Raw genomic sequence first — 20,321 nt, forward strand, 5'->3', positions numbered from 1 at the left:
ACACGGGCCGCGCACAAACGTTCCCCGCTGGGGGCGAAGAGGCTCCTGGGAAATAGTGTCTGACACCACCCTCCCTCCTCCCGGGCGCAGGGCCTAGAGGCTCATGGGAAATAGTGTCTGACACACCCTCCCCCAAGGCAGAGAGGATTATGGGAAAAAGTATCTAACACACCACCGCAGGCCAGAGAGGATCATGGGAAATAGTGTCTGACACCCACCCCCAGGGCAGAGAGGATCGTGGGAAAGTGTCTCCCCCCCCCTCCCCCCCCAGGGCAGGCAGAACACAAGTGTACACACACACACACACACAGGTTCATGGGAAAGAATGTCTCTCACACACCCCCCAGGCAGTGAGGATGATGGGAAATGGCGTCTGTCTCCCCAGGTGGAGGGGCTTATGCTGAGAACAAATATCTGATCCCAGGTTTCCGCTGAGGTAGTTGAGCTCTGAAGGGAGCATTGTCTAGTGGTTAGCACAGGGGAGTCAGATTTCCATAATCCTGCTCTCCAAACTCCCCTGCGCTAACCACTAGACCCCAGCCCCGTCAGAGCTCAAATATCTTGGCGCACACAAGAGCAAAGCCCCTAGATTTCAGTGGGATGCTCCTGGTTTGTCATTTCTAAGCGTTCCCTAGGATGCCATAACAGTCAGCTGCTGCAATTTGGGAGACATTCTTCTCTTTGCAGTAATATCAGGGTATCCTCTTGGCTGCAGTTGCTAAAGAGCAACATGATCACAAAAACACAGGCAGGTCTGGTATTCAATACAGGTACAGAGTCTCATCCTGGTCATGTCCATTTCCCCTTCAGAGACAGGCAGACCCAGCACATCAGAGAGTTAAAAGGTCTAATGCTACAGCGGGGAGGAGGAAGGGGGAAAAAGTAGGGAATGAAGGTTGGATGAGGGAACAAATTGCCCTGTAGAGGCCTTGTCTACACCCAGACGTTGCACTCGTTTAACTTAAAATAGTTTTAAAACTGATTTGCTTAGATCTATGCAAATCCTTCATGGACACATTTTGGTTTAAGAGTAGCTTATTTTGGTTTATCTTAAACTGATTCCTAATCAACATCAGCCAAACCAAAACCTGGTTTAAACCAAAGTCAGAGCATCCACACAGCCTTTTGCTCCAGTTTAGCTAAATCAGTTTAAAATCATACCTTCAGTTAAAACAGCAGCAACATTTTCATATAGACAAGAGCTCAGTTAAACAGATGCAAATCGGTGTCTAAACAAGATCCTAAGAAAGATGATGCCTTGATGCCAAATTGCTAAACGTTTTGATTTGAAAATATCCAGGCTGAAAGGAGCTCCAGTTCTTCCAATCTGTCCTGCAAATCCCCTTCAAAACAAAGCTCTTCTCTACACTATCAAATTAGCCTCATGGAAAGACCTAGCAACACAACTGTGCTCCCCCAATTTAGTTCTGTCTTGCAGAGTAGATGGGAATCACACTGTTTGTTAACTGTGTCCCTGAATCAGGGTACAGCTTTCAGCAGGCTTGATCCCAACTACACTCCAAAGTTTTAACCATCCATGGAATGTGACAGAGTACCCTGGAACCCTCTTCTTCTTTCTTCCTTGACTGCACTCTCTCATTCCTTGGACCTATTTCTATCTGTCCCTTGCCCACTGTTTCCCAGCTGCAACACAATTGCACAGATTGTAAAGTGGTGCCTGGATATTATCAGGTACAGATTACAGGGAACATGAGCAATAAACTCGTTTTCCTGCCTTCTTTTTCCCTCCCATTTTCAAACGGCTGCAGGAAAGGGAGAAAAACAATAACAACAGATGGGTTTTGTTTTTTGGTTGGTTTTGGGGTTGTTGTTGTTGGTTTTTTGGTTTTTTTTTTTTTTTTTTGGCTGCCTGGAAGGCTCAGCAGAGACTTGAATGAAGTTCATTCTCTAAGAGCCCCTCCCTGCTTCCAAGATTTTCTTCCCCAGGGTCTAATCTCTCAGGCCAGCTCCTCCCCCAAACCACCCTCTCCTGACCAGCACTCTCTTCAGTATCTGTGACAGAACTGTGGCAGCCCATTATAGCCCTGATGACGACTTCCAGCCACACGAGGAAATGAAAGGACGTCTGCCAAATATAGCAAGTTCTGTCTATTAGTCTGCTGCAGCTGGGAACAGGAATCAAGCACCAACTTCCCAGCCAAAGGATCTTGCCAAAAATGCCTGTGTCTGCTCAGATTCAGGTTGCACATCCTTTTGGGATAGGTTCAGATCTAGCTTCAGGTGAACAGTGAATAGAAATTATCACCATCCAATGGCTGTTTGGTGGTTTGTGTGAAATGAATTTGGCAGCCTCAGATAAGGATTATCTGAAAAAGAGGTTGTTTTCTGTGGAAAAATTTGATGAAAATAAAAAAAAAAAAGTTTAACTTTTTCATGAAAAATTTGAACTTTTTGGCAAAAAAGACTTTTTTTTAAATTTGGAAATACCACCGTGCTGCCTCATGGGAGTTGTGGTTTGGGTGTCTCATGCTTCTCTTTTGCTCTGGGAGCTGAGCATCATGGCTGGACTACATCTCCCATGTGGCCTACGTCTCTTATGATGCATCACAGTCTCCCCTCCTGATCCACTGCAGTGCATCATGAGAGATGGAGTTTGGCGCCCTCTGTGCAGTGGGTTAGAACTAAACTGTGCTGCTGTTCCCTGATAGATGGTGTGGCATTTTGGGTAGAGTAACTAGATATCAAGTGTGAGAAATCGGGATAAGGGGTGGAGCAATAGGCACTTATATAAGAAAAAGCCCCAAATATTGGGACTCTCCCTATAAAATCAGGACATCTGGTAATCCTGTTTTGAGGGGGCCTTCTGTATGAGGCAAGGGTTCCTCTCAGAAAATGTTGGAGGGCATCTTTTCATAGATTTTCAGGCTATTCTGATCTTCTAGTCTGACTGTCAAATTGACCTAATTGACCTCCTTTTATTCCACGCGTGGTCTTCCCATGCGTCCCAGTCAGTCAGAATGGCTGTAGCAGTCTGATTCCTCCCCCAATAAGCAGAGATAGGCCCAAGCTACTAAATTCTGATCCAATCTAAACTTTCCTAAAGTCGTAAGGTGTTCAGATGCAGGGATTTGGTTCAGGCACAGGTCTACCAATCAGGGGTTGAATTGACAACATCTCCTGCAATGATGATCTCCCAGGCTCCATCTCAAACCAAATTCTGCCCATAGATAAGCTCATGGAGGCTAGGTTCATTAATGGCTATTAGCCAAGATGGTCAGGGAAACAACCCCATGTTCCAGGTGCCCCTACACCTGACTGCCAGAAGCTGGGACTGGACAACAAGGATAGGTCACTCAAAATTGCCCTGTTTTGTTCATTCCCTCTGAAGCATCTGACACTGTCCACTGTCAGAGACAGGATACTGGGTTAGATGGACCATTAGTCTGACCCAGTATGGCCAGTCTTATGCTCATAAACCAAACTCCATTCAATTTACTTCCAACTTTCCACAGTCTCAACATCTCTTTCCTTTCTCACATATCTTGTTCAGCAGCAAAATGGTTAACAATGTTCACGTTAAAGAATCATTAATGATCACTAGTTTTCGGAGCCAACATACATCACTGAGGGCAATTCACACCTCTTGGAGCTATTGTTTCAGGCTGTCCACAGAGTCAGGTACAGATCACTGCATCTGAGCACTCTGAATGAGCTCTGCACCCTTAGAAAGCAGAGCAGGAGACCCACATTTGCAGAAGGGTTCTACATCCACAACAGGGGCAGATTTTCAAAGGAGCTAAGCCTCTGTTTAGGCACCGAAAGATGGGGGCAGATATTCAAAGTACCCAGCACCCAACCACTCCTACTGAAAGCCCTCTTGAAATTCCCACTGCTTGTTTCAGCGTTTGGAGAGTTGCACCCTTTTTTAAATCTGTCCCTAAATCCCAGAACCACGGGGCAGCTCTAACATCCATCTGCCAGTCCTCTTGATCTGAAGGGAAGTTCCCTCCTATGGAGTGGTTCTTAGGGCAGTTGGCAAGCCTCGCTTATCCCAGGAGAGGTTTTCCAATGTGTATGCATCAATCAACCCTTTTATTTTTTGCTCTCATCCTTTTTCTTGACATCTCTATTTACTCAGAGCTGTCCCAGAGCAGCCCAGGCTGAGACCAAACAAAAGAGGCAAAGAGAAAAGGGAAATCAGAATGACCCTGCAGCAACAGGACAGAGAGAAGTGCTTTCCCAGGAGGCACACAATGGTCTTGGCATGCTCCAAGGAGTGAGTGCATAGCCACTCCCAAGGGAGTTGGAATCCAGCTCGGGGGCGCGCGCAGCACGTCCCCGCTGCCCAGAGGAGGAAGTGCTGTGCAGGAATAAAGTTGTGGATCTGAGTTTGCAAAGGAAGGGAAACCCACACAAACTTTCTGGAAAGACCCCTCTCTGCAAGAAGCCATGGGCTGGAGTCTGCAATGAAAAAGATGATGCTTTCCAGCAGCTGCTGTTTCTGCATGGGGCTTCTTTTAGCCTCTTTCTTGCCTGGCTGTTGGAGCACAGAAGGTGGGTCAGATTTGAAAAGAAGGGAGAGAGAGAGGAAGAAAGCAAGCTTGTGTGGGACGTTAGGGAAAGAGAGAAACCTCAGATCAGGGAGCGAGAGCTTGGCATGTGGGCGAAGAAAAGTGCTAGTTCTAGATCTTAAAAACTCGGGGTTCCACCCAAGCACACACCACCCCAAAAAAGAAAGGGAAAGGGAGACCCCAAAAACTTTGTCTAAAGTTTTGTGTAACTTGCATGAAGAAAGAGACCTGACCTAGTTTAATAATCTCAGTGTCGTCACTCGAAGATCCCGTGAGAAGAACACAGAAATTAATCATTCCACCCAGCACAGTGAGGTGTGAGGAGGAGTATGGGGGGTGGGTGAAGAGTTTGTTAATTACTTTAGCGATCATGAAATTGACTAGGTCCCAAGAGTCCTGGTTTAGCAAGGAGTTAGCTGGAGATTTCACTCCGCAGGGCTGCCACTTCAGGGAGAGCATGTTTATATGTGTTGTGTTGTTTTAGACAAAAGGGCGGTCGTTGCTTTTCTTTCCCAGGGACCATTACACCCTTCAGACGTGACTATAAAGGCAGAGACTTGCAGTTGCACCAGGAGTGTAGGGAGGAGAGACTCTGCTGGTTTTTAAAATGGTTTCTTTCATTCCCCTTTTCTCGTTGTTGCTGTCACAGGGAAAGAGTGGGTTTAAAAAACAGGATCCGTGGAGCTTGTTTCATAGCAAAAAGGCAATCACATGCAGCCCCTAAAGTTGCATGCAGAGATCTGGAGTGAGTTGTGTATCTAATCAGTGCATTGTAAGTGAACCGAGTTACCCATCTGATTGTTCTGTACGGTACCAAGTGGCTGGATCAGACTTTCTTTAACTCTCTCTAAGGTGTTGGATGACCTAGACAGGCTGAATTTTTTCTTTTTAATTGTATTTTGTTCTGTGTGTGAAATCACATCTGAGAATGAATTTGATTCCAGTAATAGTTTACCTGGGCAATTATTTCGTATCACACTCACAAATAAAATAGTCTGAAGAGGAATTTGTTACAAAATTCGAGGCTCGGATTCTAACCAGTTTTTGTGATGGGGCTGGCTGAAAGTAAATGCTTATTTTGCATGTTTCAAAATTTATGATGAGGCAATAAGCAAGGCCAAAAAGATCTTAGCCTCCTTGATTTATGCAGAAGGCAAGTTGTTTGTTGATCACGTTATCACCTCATCCATCTTGTCTGCTGTTTACTACAGTGTCAAGCTGTTTATTGTATTTGAATACTGTGAGGCTGCAGCTTTATGCTGCAGTTACATTTTGTAGTTCATTGTCTGGCCCCTTCTCCTGGACAGATAGGAAACTCTAGGTACTGACTCCAAAAGGAGTTATTCAGTATGTTGGATTTAAGTAAATAATCCGTTGCACCTTATGCACAAACCTATCTTTACTAGCTAATAGTATTTGTTTTCTGATGTCTTAGCTGAGTATGAATAGGACTTGCAAATGAGACAGTTCTTACTTTATACACATACCTAGGGTCCCTGTAATACATTACATTTAGCTATAAGGGCGGCTGCATGGTGTGGCCCTCAGAGAACAGTATTTTATAGAGGACCTCTCATCCTTGAAGCGCTTCAGAGATTTTACATATACAGGAGTAACTTCACTCACAAAGTGAGATGCAGCCAGGTCTGGTGTGGAACACAGAAGATGCCTAACAGCACAGAGCAACTTAGCCAGCAGTTTGAGGTCAGAAGCAATAGGGAAAACTCCTTCAGTTGAATCTGCAGGAGTGAAGGAGGATGTAGCCTGGCAGAATGTATTTACTCAGATTGGAATTGGCTAGGAAAGCAGGGTTAATACCCCTTCTCCTGCGGGGGAGGAGGGAAATCCCACAGGATCTTTAATTACTTTGGTTGATAACTCAGCCAAAAAACAGCACCAGTGCCCCTGACTGTCATGGTGGGACATTGGTTCAGAAAGAGCATGGCCTACTGACTTGGGAGCACTGCTAGGGTTTTCCTGTGTGTATCTGTCTGTCCCACACACATTCCATCTAGGCCCAATACTGCTAAGCTGGTGAGGTCCTAGCAGAAAGTGGGTACTGATTCTGAATCACCTCTTCTAATTCACACACCAGTAAGATGCTTTGTGTTTGTCGAGACCAGACTATTTGAAAAAAAATGTTTAAATGAATGTTCTCCCTAACTTCCCAAGAGGGACATCATGGCAGGACCTGAGTTACAGTGTTCCAAAATAAATATTGGTAATACCTCTGGCATTAAACAGTCACTGAGGATTCTTCACTTCTATATTCTAGTTTTGGGATGGGGGGCTTCACAGTTGTACATAGGGTGACCAAATGTACCTATTTTATAGGGACAGTCCCGATATTCGGGGTTTTGTCTTATAGGCATCTATTACCCCCCACTCCCTGTCCCAATTTTTCACACTTACTATCTGGTCACCCTTGTTGTACATGCCCCAATCCTGCAAACACATAAGCTCGTACATAACTCGACATATGTGTGTCTTCCCATCAACTTCAGTGGGATGATTCATGTGGGTCAAGTTTGCAGGATTGGTGTCTGTAGCGATTCTGTCCATGGTTTTATAGAGTCACTGCTGGTTCCGGTAGAATTGCTTTGGACGCTAAGAGAACCTGAGTCTGATAACGTTTGGAGCACAAGGTCAGGCCCATCTGTTTACGCAGTTGGTGGTTGTAAGGTTTATGTGCGGCTTAACCCTGGGTTGAGTCTGTGTGTGTGTTGTTTGAGGACGTTTTGTGCGTGTTCCTGAAATCAGTGCATTTCAAAATCTAACTAAATTAACTATTTCCAACCTACCAGTCACGCTGTGGAATTGTCCGGGTTAGCAGTGGGAAAAGGCATCTTCCCAGCAGCTTCAGGATTGTTCGGTGGGTCTATTCTCGGTGCTTATGCAGTCCTCTAGTTTTAAACATCCGTAGAGATGGAGCATCCGCACTCTTCCTTAAGATCCAGTTCCGCAGCCTAATGGAATCTTTGGCCATGCAGTCATCTCTTCGATTCACTCTCTCCAGACCCTGCTTAGATTCTTTTTTCAAAATGGTGGCTGTTATTTGAATGCAGATAATAAATAATAGTCCCTAGAGGCCCCCACTGAGATTAGGGCCCCACTGTGCTCGGCAACAAATAGACCTATAGTAAGACACAATTCCTGACTGAAGGGCCCATGCCAGAAATCACAGAGTGTGCTATGCTTTGCACCCTCTGCAGGTTCTTGTGAATGCACCCATCTAGTGATAGGCCCGCTTCACCAGAGGTGGAGTCCTGCACCTCTGCTACTGGGTCCTTGGGTGACAGCACCCCCCTCTCTCCCCATGACTCCTTTAGCAGGGCCAGTTTTGGCTTGGCTCCCTGAAGGAGGCTTCTCAGGAGCTGTGTAAGCAGATAATGTATGCAACCACACAGTTCAGCCTTTTCAAAACAAAGTATTGTTTATTACTCAAGAGGAACACAGTAGTGAGAGAAATGGGTTAGAATAACAAAGGCCAACACGCATGAATTTGACCTACACTTCATTCCTTCCTTGCAAGGTTTGGGCAAGTTGCACTCAGCCCAGACACCCCTACACCTGACCTGGGAGAGACAGACAGCTCCCACAGCATCCTCCTGTCAGAGATTCACCTCCAGCTGCTGCTGCCTGCTCACCATCCTTTCTCTCTAGGCTAAGGTCTTTTAATGGTTTAGTGTCCCTTTGATCCTAGGCTCTGGCCTGGGAAAAATAAACCTGCGGTCCTAGCTGGAGCCAGGCAGATGGGCATTTCCCAGTTAATAGCCCACCTCCCATTTCCTCTATCCCCCCCACTTCTCCCTTAAGGATTCTTGGTATTCTCTCTGGAAATACCTTATCTCCATCATTGTTTTGTTTCCTGTTTTTTTCCCTCCTCTGATTTAATGATTTAATGCCCTGCAGTCAGGGAAGAGAATATCAAGCAAGTAAACTGAGGCACGTATAATTATTAACAGAAAATAATATGGAAATCCCCCATGCGCTGCACAGCTAGTTAAAGGAATAGAGATTCTTTCAGAGCTGAGTGGCCTGTTTGAATCTAGTCTGTCCCGTAGCTGTTACTGTCTGATGGCTTTTTCAATGGCAAATGTGTGATGAGTTTGTGGAGCCTCCATCCAGTTTGCAGTAGAAAAGTGCTGGCACTAACTGGACCCCTTGTTAGCAGGAATTGAAAGCTAGACTGCCCACTCTGCCGAAGAATTGTTCCCTCCAGGTCAAATTTGAGAGCCATTAGCAAGGTTTGATGCATGATTGTGTGGGGCGCTCACCCCACTGCTGCCCTGCTCTGTGGTTAAACAGAGATCTTCTGTCTCCCAGCTTTTTAGACAGGTTCTGTGCACACAAGGCATTTAAAATCAGTATAAATAAGAGGCCCTTAGCCTCACGGCAAAGTGTCTAGTGCTGACTGCATGAGTGAGCGTTTAATGATTGATAATTGACTAACCTTGCTGGGCGCCTGGGCTGTCTCACATTCCTATGCAACTTTAACAACCTGCACCTAATACTCCTCCTTTGGCATCCGGCTCCCTTCAGATTCACTGCCAGGGGCGCAGAGCACAGCTGGGGAGAGAAGGGACCGCCCCATCCCCCCACCTCCACCACGGTATTCAGGCCAGCCTGGTGAAGGGGGAGGTAGCAAAAACAGAGGGCGGGGAAAGGGGTGATCTTCCTGTAATGGATGGATGGATCTAAGCTTGGGACCATCTCAAGGATGTTGCATCCCTGTTCAGTATATAGGAGTGCTAGCTGTACTTCTCCATCTCCTAGCATGTGGGTGAGATGGGATCATAGTCAGAGCATCGATTCCACCTCCTGAAACAGCAGGATACGTCCCCCCCCCTCCCATCAGAGAGGACAGAGCAGTTAGGACAGAGCTCTGGATCTTCCTTTTCTAGTTTAAATGCTGGCTGGCCAGCCCTGGAGGCTAACGTTTCTTAGCCTATCCCCTGAAGGAGCACAGCCCAGAAAACAGCAGCGCATGCTTTCCATGCCCTCCCTCCCCACACTGCCTCCCTGCAGCCTGTCTTGTGCCTGACTCTCCATCGCCTGCTTAGTCCTTGGCTCAGGGGACCAATAAAGGGATCAGTAGGTGCCAAGGGTGATGCTTTTCTGTGCTGTGCACGGTTGGCCAGTGGGCTGAGACGCACCCTGCTCGGTTTATTCCAGTGGTTCTTAACCTTTCCAAACTACTGTACCCCTGAAGCCTGAGTCCCACCCCCACGGGGCTGAGGCATGTAACTTAGTTTCATGGCGCCCCTGTGGCTCCAGGCAATTACCTTTCTTGCCACCCCCAATACCAGCTCTGCACTTGCGACCCCTCTAAAACTCCAGGTTAAGAAACACTGGTTTATTCAGTCCAGAAGCTGAGATTATCCTAAGGGAGTTAGGCACTCAGTGGCCACTGAATTTCCCACAGGAAACTTCTCCCTCCCACAGCCTCTTTTGAACAACTTGGCCCTGGTTAGCCAACAGCTGTAGAGGAAGGGATGGCCCAGTGGTTAGGCAGCGAGCCAGTGATTTAGGAGACTTGGATTCAATTCCCTGTTTTGCCACTATACGTTGTGTGACATTGGGCAAGTCACTTAGCCTCTCTGTGCCTCAGTTTCCCCATCTATACAATGGGGATAGCTGCCCTGCCTCACATGGCTGTGTGAGGATAAATGCATTAAAGAGTGTGAGGTGTTCAGATGGGGTTAATATCAGCAGATAAATAGACTCCCCTTTTTTTAAAAAAGGAGCATCATACAGAATGTGTGCTACTGATTGATTTGGATCCACACAGAGATAAAAGCTGCCCTGTTCCATTCCCTAGGAGCATATGAAACAGCTTTTAAAAGACAGGAGGTCAAACTAAAGCCAGAGGCTACCCCAGCGACAGGACAAACCTCCCCTCCCAGCATTGACTCTCCTTCCCCAAAAGGCAGAGTAAACAGACAGGCCGTGTGTGTGTAGGTGAGAGAGGTGATAGGAGGGTGAGACTCGGAAGTCAGAGCTCGTGGATTTTGGAAACACAATCCCATTTAGTTGTAACTGGGCATCCAAATCCAGCTTTGAGAAACCACCATAAAACGTACTCGTGCTCCTGGGACCAGGGGCTCGTAAAAGGCCAGTAGCCAGCAGCTCCCCCTTGTGAAAATCTGGCCCTGCCTGCATGTGCTGGGCCCTTCTGGCCTTTGCCCCACAGGAAGCCCCATCCCAGCTGCCACGGCACATTGTTCTCTGGAATTCCACACCAATCTTTTGATTAGCAGGTGGATTTAGACCTTGAGCTTTGGCTGCAGGTAATAGCTTGTTTTCGCTTTCTTGCCTTATATAGGAGGGGGGAACCCCCCCATCCCCAGAATTATTCCCCTGGCAGCAAGAAGCTGTATGTTCTCAGTTCTCATCTACGCCCTGGGCATGCTCTGGGATCTGTTCTGGTCAAACGACAGTCCCCAGGCCTGGTTGGTTGGCTCCCATGAGCCTCTAGGAAACAGCGCACACCTTCAAGAGCCCAGGCTGCCCAAAGGGGAGAAGATTCCATCTCCAGAAGGGATTCCCACATCACGCTGCTCTTGGTGCATGGGTGGGGGGGACTGGAGAACCCCTGTGATGGGGCAGAGCAGGGCTGAGCCGGGAAGCTCATGAGGATGGATCAGATCAGCCCCTGGCATTAACTCTTCTCTTTCCCTCATTACCTTTCCAGCCTTTGAGGGATTCCTCTCCCTGTGCTAGCCTCGTGTGAAACACCAATCTCCTGGGGCCCAGCTTGTTCCAAAGGTGGCCCTGCCACAACAGAGATCTCTCACACTCTGACCTCTCCTGGGCATCCAGCCTCCCAGTCCCAGCAGCTGCTGTTAAATGTTAACTCGGTTTTCCAGAGCCCTGCTTGCTGCACCCTGGGAAGTGCAGCCAGCACAGAGGGGTAGCGGCTATTCCCAGTAGTGGGGTGGGTAAGGAATGGGTGGGGACAGGAAATGGGGATGCCCTGCTGCCCTCTAACCAGCCCTGCTGGCTTCCCCAGCTAATGGGGCTGGAGATCAGTGCATTGATGTGTGTTTGGTGCAGTGGTTCCCAGCCTGCCACGATCTGCAACAGAGCGTGGGGCCCTCCTGGCCTCCATGGGGAGGGCTAGGGAGACTGAACCGACTGACACCCTTGGGCTCAGTGGAGGCTTTAGATGGGTCCTATGGGCTAGTTGATGCTCCCGTTGGAATCAGGGCTGCCCCAGCGTGCTGGCAGAGGAAGGTGACGTTAGCAGCTGCGCTGTGGCAGGCTGGAAGGGATGGCAGCGAAGCCGCGGAGTGAGGAGTGGCGCCAGAGGGTTGGCAGGAGGAAGGGGCAGGTGACCCAGAGGAAGATGAGACCCGGCTTAGTGCGAGAGAGAGAGCAGCTGACGATGACAGCCAGTTTAGGAGTCCAGGAGCTGGAGAGCATGTCGGAGCCCCCTTCATGGCGATCCAGGAGACGGCTCCAAACGCAGCCCCTCGCTCACCCTCTAGTTCCAGGCCGGAACCTCTTCCTTTTGACATTTAGCCCATTTCCTGGGACGAGGGAGGCTGCACAAACACATCCTGTGACCCAGGCCAGGAGGCGTGGCTGTCGCACACGGCCGGCTTTACGCACAAGGCAGACCACTGCTGGGCCCAAGGCGAGCTGTCAGTCAGGCTACCCGGGGAGCGATCCGTTTGCTATCCCAGCCCACAGGCCGAGGGCCGGGAAGGGCTGGTAATTTACCACTGGGGTGGGAGCAGGGGGTAGGATTGTTTGAGCTGGAGACTAGCAAGGACGGTTAGGAATCTCTCGCTGAAGTAATAGCGTGTCTGTGACAGAGGGAGAGGAGGAAAAATGGCGTCTCACTGAAACTCTGTGTGGATCAGTTCTTTCCAACCTGGATTTAAAGTCCCAAGCCTGCAGCCTGCCCAGCCCAGCCCAGCCCAGCACAGAGCTCAGGACCTGCTGCTCGGTCACGTAGCCGACGCAGCCCAGGCTTTCCAGGAATCTGACAAATGGAATCCCAGCTCCTGCAGTCTGTGGCGAGCAGCCAGTGCGCTCCTGCTGTAGGGTCACAGGGCCAAATGCCAGCAGCGCTCTCCACGGGACATGACAAGGCAGTTTGCTTTTACTGTCAGGGACTTGGGGGGCACAGTATGAATCCCAAAGGCTGAACGGCTGCTGCCCCTTTCCCTCCTCCCCCTCGTTCGCAGAGAAACGTTCGCACCCTCTCCCTTTTTTCCCCATAATCTGGATCCTGGAGAACAGCAGAATTAAACAAATCCACAAGGCTCCCCAATGGGAGGCGAGAGTGAGGGGTGATGAGTCAGGACTCCTGGGTTCTGATCCCAGCTCTGGGAGAGGGAAGTGTTTCCTGCTGGTTAGAGCAGGGATGCTGGGACTCAGAACTCCTAGTTCTATTCCTGCCCCCCCCCCCTGCTGTGTGACTTTGGATAAGTCAGTTCATCACTCTGTGCCTCAGTTTCCCCACCTACCAAATGATATGACTTCATTATTCAGCACATGACGACCTCTTGCTGCACATGTGTTAATTAAAGCTCAAGTTAGTTAAAATGGGGATAATAAGCCAGGCCTCTTGGAGTGTGGAGAAAGTTTGTTCATGTGTACAGGGTTTTGAGGTGCTCAGATGAAAGGCAAAGGGACATGAATAGAAAATTCCCCAGTGATCAGCCCGGGGGCCCGATTCCCCAGCTGGTGGAAAGAGTCGCTGCGGGGGAGAGGGGATGCCGACAGAGCTGATGGAAGAGAAACGACCAGGCTTGGGTGAACTTGTCTCTGTCCCTCAGTTTTCTATAAAGGGGTGGCTGGAGGCACAGCGCTTGCATGGCCAGAGACCCCTCGCCCAGCTGGCAGCCTGCTCCATTCTCTGGCTTCTGTCTCCACCCTGCCCACGGTGAGCCAGGCACTATCCAAGGGCCCTTTGCTCACTGGCTCTAAGCCCTGGTGCAGCCCTGGCTGGCTAGAGCCCCAGCAACCTCCTCACCTATGTGTATGGCGGGGAGCCAGGACACGCATGGGGAGAGAGCCGGAGGAGACCCCTGCCCTTTCACTCCCTGCTCTCCCCAGCGGATCCCCTGTGTTTGCCAGCGTAGATACTCTCCTGGGGAATCAGGCGCGCATCCATTTTGCCAGTGCACGGTCATCACTTGCCCACGCAGTCCAGGCTACTGGGGGGCGAGGGGGGCCGGAGTACTCTTTGCAGACCCAGTGGTGCAGCAGATGGGGGTGGGTGCTGGCTGGCTGGAAACCTGCCCCCAGGAGACCAAGGGGTGATCCTGAGTGAAGACTCTCTGGATAGCAGAGTGGTATCACGGGCAGCGTGGCCCGGGGGTTATTGATTCCCAGCCCTCTTGCTGCGGACACACAGCTGCACCTGTCTCTCCGTGGCTGGGAGTAGCCGGGCCTGTTTGCTGGCGACTTTCATTTTAACCTGCCCTCTGCCCAGGCGCCAGATAAGAGCTCCAGAGCATTCGGCTTGGCCAGGCAGGCCTGAGGCCTACCGCCATCTGTTGCTAGGAGACTGGCCACCGACAGCCGGAGAATGCCTAGCCGTGGGGAGCTGACTTTATTACAGGCCCTCGCAGGCCATTGTCCCCTGTAGAGACCCCGCTGCGGGCTGAATTCTGGGAATGAAATGTCCTTAGACGGGGCGGGGGAGGGAGGGAAGCTGAGGAGGAATGGCGCAGCGGCGTCCGGCACTGCCGTGAGATCCAACCATTCGCTCTGCTGCAACTCAGCTGCTTCCCCTGAAGAAAACTCATGCCCCCTCCAAGAAGTTTTCCCTCTGTACCATCCTCATGGACCACCCACCCTGCTGAGCCCTCGACCTGCCCAAGGGAAGACCTTGTTCCTCCAGTGAGTTGGTGTCACCCACTGGTCAGTACTTGGTGCAGGTCCCCCTTTGTGTCTGGCTTGCTCAAACTTTTAGCTTTGGAGGCTCCCTGGGCTGGTTCATTCGCCAGGGTGTTGGCCAAGATGGCGGCTATTGTAGAACTGGGACCATGTCCTGGACCTGAGCAGGAAGTATGCTGTGGGTCAGGCTCAGACGGGGACCAGTAACACGCATGCACCCAGTGGGTTATGCCAGCACCTCCATGGGGATTGGGTCCCTCAGCCCCACCACTTCAGGAGTGCTTCTCCCATCCATGTCGACCCATCGAGACCCATTATGGTCAAGGAGGAAGATCTCCATACTGCTTCCTGCCTTGAGATCACCATCCTCTGATTGCTGTCTCGCCCCTCACTAAGATCTGATCTTTTCTCTAGTTCCTTGGGCAGAGTTAGTTTCCAACCCCATTCCCCCAAGAACCCTAAGAGGCTTGTCTGTCTGCAGCCCAGCAATGCAGGGGGGTTGCCTCTTGCTCTAAGGATGGACACCAACTTGGCCAACACACAGGGATTGAAATGGTGACCTCCACTAGTGTATTGTGCTGCCCAGTAGAACAGACGTGTCTAGGAAAACATCGCACATTCCAGGACTTCAAACTGGACTGGCTCAGAGTTTCTGGTGCCTTATTGTCTGTGAGTTCCTGGCTCATCTTTAAGAAGTAAAATGGCTGGTATTTATTATCCTGTTGCAACTATTTCCCCTCAGTTTGGTTTGGATCAGTTATAAGTGTTGGACAGAGTTGGGGCATTGGCCCATTTTGAGCCCCATGTCCCCCTGGCAGCATGCACTGTCCTGGGCGAGCAGACAGCAGGCTCACAGCTGGGGGAAGGCTGCGTTAGGGTAGGCGAGGCGGAGGTGTGTCGGGGAGGGGAAGCTTGGCTCAGCCACATTGCGTCAGTCGTTTGCCTTTTTAAACACGCCCAACCTGAAAAAGCGGTTCTGCCAAAAACTGTAACAGCCTGAGGGTGACCCGCTGCCACCATCAATCGGGGAGACCAGGTGACGCAGCGCCTTGGCTGCGTTGCTCTGTGAGGAATCTGCAGTAGCGACTGGAGCCTCAGGCAGGAGCAGTCGTGTCTCTGAGCCACCAGGTCTCGAGTTCCTATCCCCATCCAGGGATTAACCTTATATAGAAATTGCCATGCTCTAGCTCACTCCCGAGGCATGGGCTGTGTGCCTGGATTGCTGGGGCCAATCCTCTGGCCTGTGCTGTGCAGGAGTCAGGGTAGATGGTCAGAATGGGCCCTTCTGGCTTCAAACTCTGGGACTCTGCACAAACCAAAGGGGTCCCAAGGCCTCTGGTCACGGCTCAGCAGAAGGAATGAAGAGCCCCATCACAGAGATTTATCTCCAGGTCAACTGTTCCCGCTAACTCACCAGTGGCCTGAAGGCCATGGACAGGCTGGTGGCTGAGACAGCAGGGACTGAACTTGAAACCTCCAGCCTAAAAACAGGAGTTGCTACAGCTGGAGCTCCCAAGGCATGGCTGGTTAGGGGGAGGGTGTAACAATAACAACTGCTCTGCTCTGCGGCTCGGCCCCAAAACACACTCACCGGTGGGTGACACAAACCCAGAACTCCCTCAAGCACCAGTTACCTGTGCAGAAGCTGGGGTAGAAGAGTCCCCTGTTCCCAGAGCGTCCCAGCAGGGAAAGCCTTGGGGGGGGGGGTTTCAGAGAGGGGTGTCTCTTCCTAAATGATCCACTGACTAGCTTAAAATGTTAGCCTCCATGTGCAGCACGCCTTAAACATGGGCCACATCTGGGCCCTTCCCGGGCAGCAGTTCCATCTGGGGAGGGAATGTTTTGTCTTGGGCTAAATGCTAACAAAGGGGTAGCTAGTAATTGGCAGTGTTGTGTGAAAGCTAGACAGCCTGTTGGCCTTCATTATCTTCTCCCACAGAAACCAGACTGACCCACTGCTCAGCACGGTGGACACAGAGGCAGAGATGCTGGGGCGAGCATGTTAACGGCCTAAGGGCCGTTTGCTGAGCCCAGTGCAATGAGTTTGTTGGGTTTCAGCTGGGTTCCTATTGGGCAAACTTCCACCCCACACAAAACCCACCCTCCTATTTGTCAGTAATTGATCTATGGCCTCCATTATCGGAGCACCTCACAGGCCTTAAATGCATTTCTGCTCACACTCCCATGAGGCAAGGCAGTGCAATTATCCCCATTTTATAGATTGGAAACTGAGGCACAAAGAGGCTAAGTGACTTGCCCATGGTCACGCAGGGACTTGAGGCCTGGTCTCCTGAGTCCCAGCTTAGAGCCCTAGTCAGGGCATCAAGCTTCCCCTCATTTCATACCATGGTGATAGAGATTGTCCCAAGTCCCTTCCTCTTCCAACCCACCCCACCCCACCCCTCCCCTTGACCCCCAGTGCAGTGCAGCCTCAGTGGGGAGGTACTCAAATCTAATGCAAGTGCTTCTGCTCTCTGTAGTGATCCAAAGCGCAGCACACAACCCTTTGGGGGTCTGACCCTTGTGGTTTGGGCCTATCCCTGCCATTGCCATTCCTCAGAGAAGTTTGTCTGGGGGGCTCTGACCATCAGCTCTCTTAACAATTGGGTCTTTTTTATCCCCCCACTTGGACTCTGGCAGAAAATCCCACGTCCCTCTACCTCCCCCAGCCCCCTTGCTGCACACTTCATGCCAGCCACGGGCACAGGGATTTGAGAGCCATCTGTGACATCAGAGTGAGCCATGGGAGGGAGCATTTCTACCATCTCTGGGCCTGGGGGTGTCCCTCTTGGGATGTGATTATAAATAGAGCCCTCAGCTGATCCCACTCCCTCACCCCACATGTGACTCCGGTCAGGTGGCTTCCTCCGGAACTGCCTGGGTTTTTTAAATCAGCATTGGCTGGCTGGGCTTGGTTTACAGAATCCCTGTCTCTGATTTCATGAGCTGCAGCTGGCTGTGACTCGGATTTAACTGCTTCAGTGCCGGGTGTGTGTGTATGTGGTGGTGGTGGGGCGTTAAGGTGAACTAGTGCAAAAATAACATGCCTCGGAGACTGCCCCATACATATCCCAGGCACAGCTGCCCCTTCAGTGCTGTGTGCTACAAAGCCCCATCCGCCAATGCCCCTCTTTGCACAGCTTCACCCCCAGGGCTGCACCAGGCACTTCTAGGGGGGCAAAATGCTCCTCCATAGCTTTCCATTGCACCCCATCAAAGGACAGCTTTATTTACTAGAACTCTGGCAGTCCCCTCCATAGCAGCAGCTACATCAGCACCCCTCTGCCTGGATTCGCCCAGATATCTGCACGTATGTTGGAATGGGAACCGTTCTACTGCCAACCTCCTCCCGCACAGAGCAGGTCTGAAAGCCCGTCTTCATCTGAGAATGAGGATGACTGGCAGACAGATGGTGGGGAAAGGGGGAGAAGTTCTGATAAATGCTTCAAAGTATGGATGCTTCTCCGACCTCTCCAGATCTCGTGTCTGCAAAATTGAGGTGGAGACTGGATAGGACAGGACTTCCCTTTGGAGTTTGGAACCAGTTTTGGGTCCTATCAGGCGGCACCGTCCTGCCTCCCAGTATTTCAGTGGTACGAGCTTGGGACAGCCTGGAAACAAGTGGGCAGAGAGCACACTTCAGCGGGAAGGTGGGGGCTCAGTGTGAGTTTGGGGCCATGCTTTCGTCTGTTCAATCCACCTGTGAGCTCCACCCTTGATTATCTAACTCCAGCCAAACACCAGCATGGCTGTAATTATTGTTTATCAGGAGCCGTGCAGAATCCATTTCCCGCTAAGGAGGCTTATCTGATCAAATGCGAAAGTGCCAGCATTGCTTTCTCTGGGTGTCTGTCTGCAGGGAGGGACTGTGGGAAGGGAGCACATGCAGCGCAAGGTGCTCTTCCTTTCTGGTGGCCAGTCAGAAAAATGAGGTCTTAGATCACCTGCCCTCGGGTGTGTTTTGTAACTGGTGTTTCATTTGCTGGGTGAACACTGGAGATCCAACAGAGGCCCTGCTATGGGGGTTGTGGGTGAGGCAGGGGCAATTCCTAGAAGCTCCAATGCCAGCCTGAGAGTTCTCTTCCCTCGGGCATGTGGTCAGGTTTGTAGATGCAGAACCCTTGACGAGCATTTAATTCTGCCCATGCCAATGCAGCTTATGTCACAGGTGTAACCCCCACGCCCGCTCAGTGTGATGCTTTGTCTCCCTCCAGGAGAGGCTGGGCAATCAGAGCCTCAAGCTAAGATCTCCAGGTCCCACATCTGATCCCCGCAGCGGACAACCCACCTAAGGGGATTGTGTGATGTAGATCTGCAGCTCCCTGAACAAGTGTGAACAACAGGCCGGGACCCGTGAGCCAGGGGCTTGGAGTTTGTACTCAGATCCCAGTTTCTCCCATGTTTGAGGCTAGAGTTTTGTTTATAGAGTTATTTTGTTAGGATCTGAAACCCCTCCCCCAAATTGGGGTGCCTGGGGGGGTTGTTTACTTCCATCCTTAGACTGTGAGTTCTTTGGGGCAGGGACTGTCCCTTGCTCTGTGTATGTACAGCACCTAGCATGCCGGGGCCCTGATCTCGGCTAAGGCCGAGGTGCTACCACATGTCTCAGTCTCACTGTTGAACCCCGCGTGGTTTTGATAGTCTTGTTCTGAGCCTGACTGAACCTCCTGCAGTAAGGGAAACTTACGGGGCTGAGCAGTGTGTTCCCAGACAAAGACAAGGTTTGCACAAACACGTGTGAGTCCAGACCCCCCACTTTGCCTGAGATCACCCTGTGCACTAATAGCACAGCTCTGATTAGGGCCAGGGAATTCTGTACAAAGGCTCCTGCCATTGACTGGACTCTGCTGTCAACTAAACTGATTCCACTGGTCACGAAAGCTCTGTAGAACCAGAGCCTCGTGTTGGCTTCCCAACGAACTCCAGACGCCTGGAACAACTGCTCCTCGGCAGCACTGTGCTTTTATCCTGGTTTAAGTGTAGATCTGAACCGGGGACAAGGTTGAGGTGCAGGGTTCCTATCCTGGGCTCTTCTGGAGCCTGCTTCCTCCTCAGAGACTTAGCTTCCAAACAAGCAGACAGGCTAGCACTGGAGGTGTAACGATCTCCAGTTCCTTCATACATTCCCCCCAGCGCAACAACACCCATGAGGACTGAGAAGTTGGGCCTGTTTGGAAAAGCCCCCTTGTTTATCGCCCTGTCTCTTTCCTTTCCCATCCCTCCCCGATGGAGCACTCTCTTCTAGAGAAGATGGGGTAGGAACTTACTCAGAATTGCAAGGAAGTTTGCTAAGGCCTTTTAGTTTGCACACACGGTTTGTCCCACCTGCGGCTCTGGAGTCAAAGCCAGAGGGAGGTGGAGATGCTGCGTGGGTTTGTTATGGTTTGTTTGTTCTCTCACTGGGCTGATTTCCTCGCCCAGCCCCGGCCAGCTCCACCCCGGCCCCGCTACAGAGAAGGCAGCAAAGCCAAGAGCTTTGAAGCCAGCATAAGGTTATGTAATGCCCCACCCAGAGGCCTTGGAGACCTGGCTGGCACCATCCCGCCACGGTTCAGGGTGCCCACCCTCTGCTGGCTGTGTGAATCAGGACTGTTTAGTTTGGGGCAGCCGGGATTTTAGGAAACCTGGCACGGGGTTGCTGAGCTGATGCCAGTCCAGGGGGATGTGCACCCATCCCTTAGCTGTGATTGAGGGCTAGCAAGAGCATGGCATAACCAAGGTAGGCCATAAGCCTAAACCACCACCTGCTATCCTAGGGAAATAAAACAGGGGGGATGTGGTGTATAAACAGCAGGCAGGACAGGAGCTGGGGAATGGGTACTCTGGGAGGGGAAGGATCTAAACCACGTGGTTCCCTGTGCCCCTGGGAGGAGACGGAGGCCCATCAAACGCTCTGTGTTCAGTTACCCTCAGTGGAGCTAAGGGCTCAGGATG

At 50.8% G+C, this 20,321-nt stretch overlaps 1 protein-coding gene across 1 annotated transcript in view; it reads left to right on the forward strand.

Moving 5' to 3' along the window:
• Nucleotides 1-4,323: 4,323 nt before the first annotated feature.
• ERBB2 (erb-b2 receptor tyrosine kinase 2) overlaps nt 4,324-20,321 on the forward strand; it is a 39,292-nt gene continuing 23,294 nt past the window's right edge. Inside the window, exon 1 of the mRNA XM_067541235.1 lies at nt 4,324-4,515. Within this exon, the coding sequence (XP_067397336.1) occupies nt 4,428-4,515 (88 nt within the window). The 5' untranslated portion in view covers nt 4,324-4,427. The remainder of the gene's footprint in view (nt 4,516-20,321) is intronic.

The sequence above is a fragment of the Emydura macquarii genome, unplaced genomic scaffold (assembly GCF_026122565.2).
Source record: "Emydura macquarii macquarii isolate MOO-44397 ecotype Brisbane River unplaced genomic scaffold, CSIRO-AGI_Emac_v2 contig_629, whole genome shotgun sequence".
Classification (NCBI taxonomy): Eukaryota; Metazoa; Chordata; order Testudines; family Chelidae; genus Emydura; species Emydura macquarii.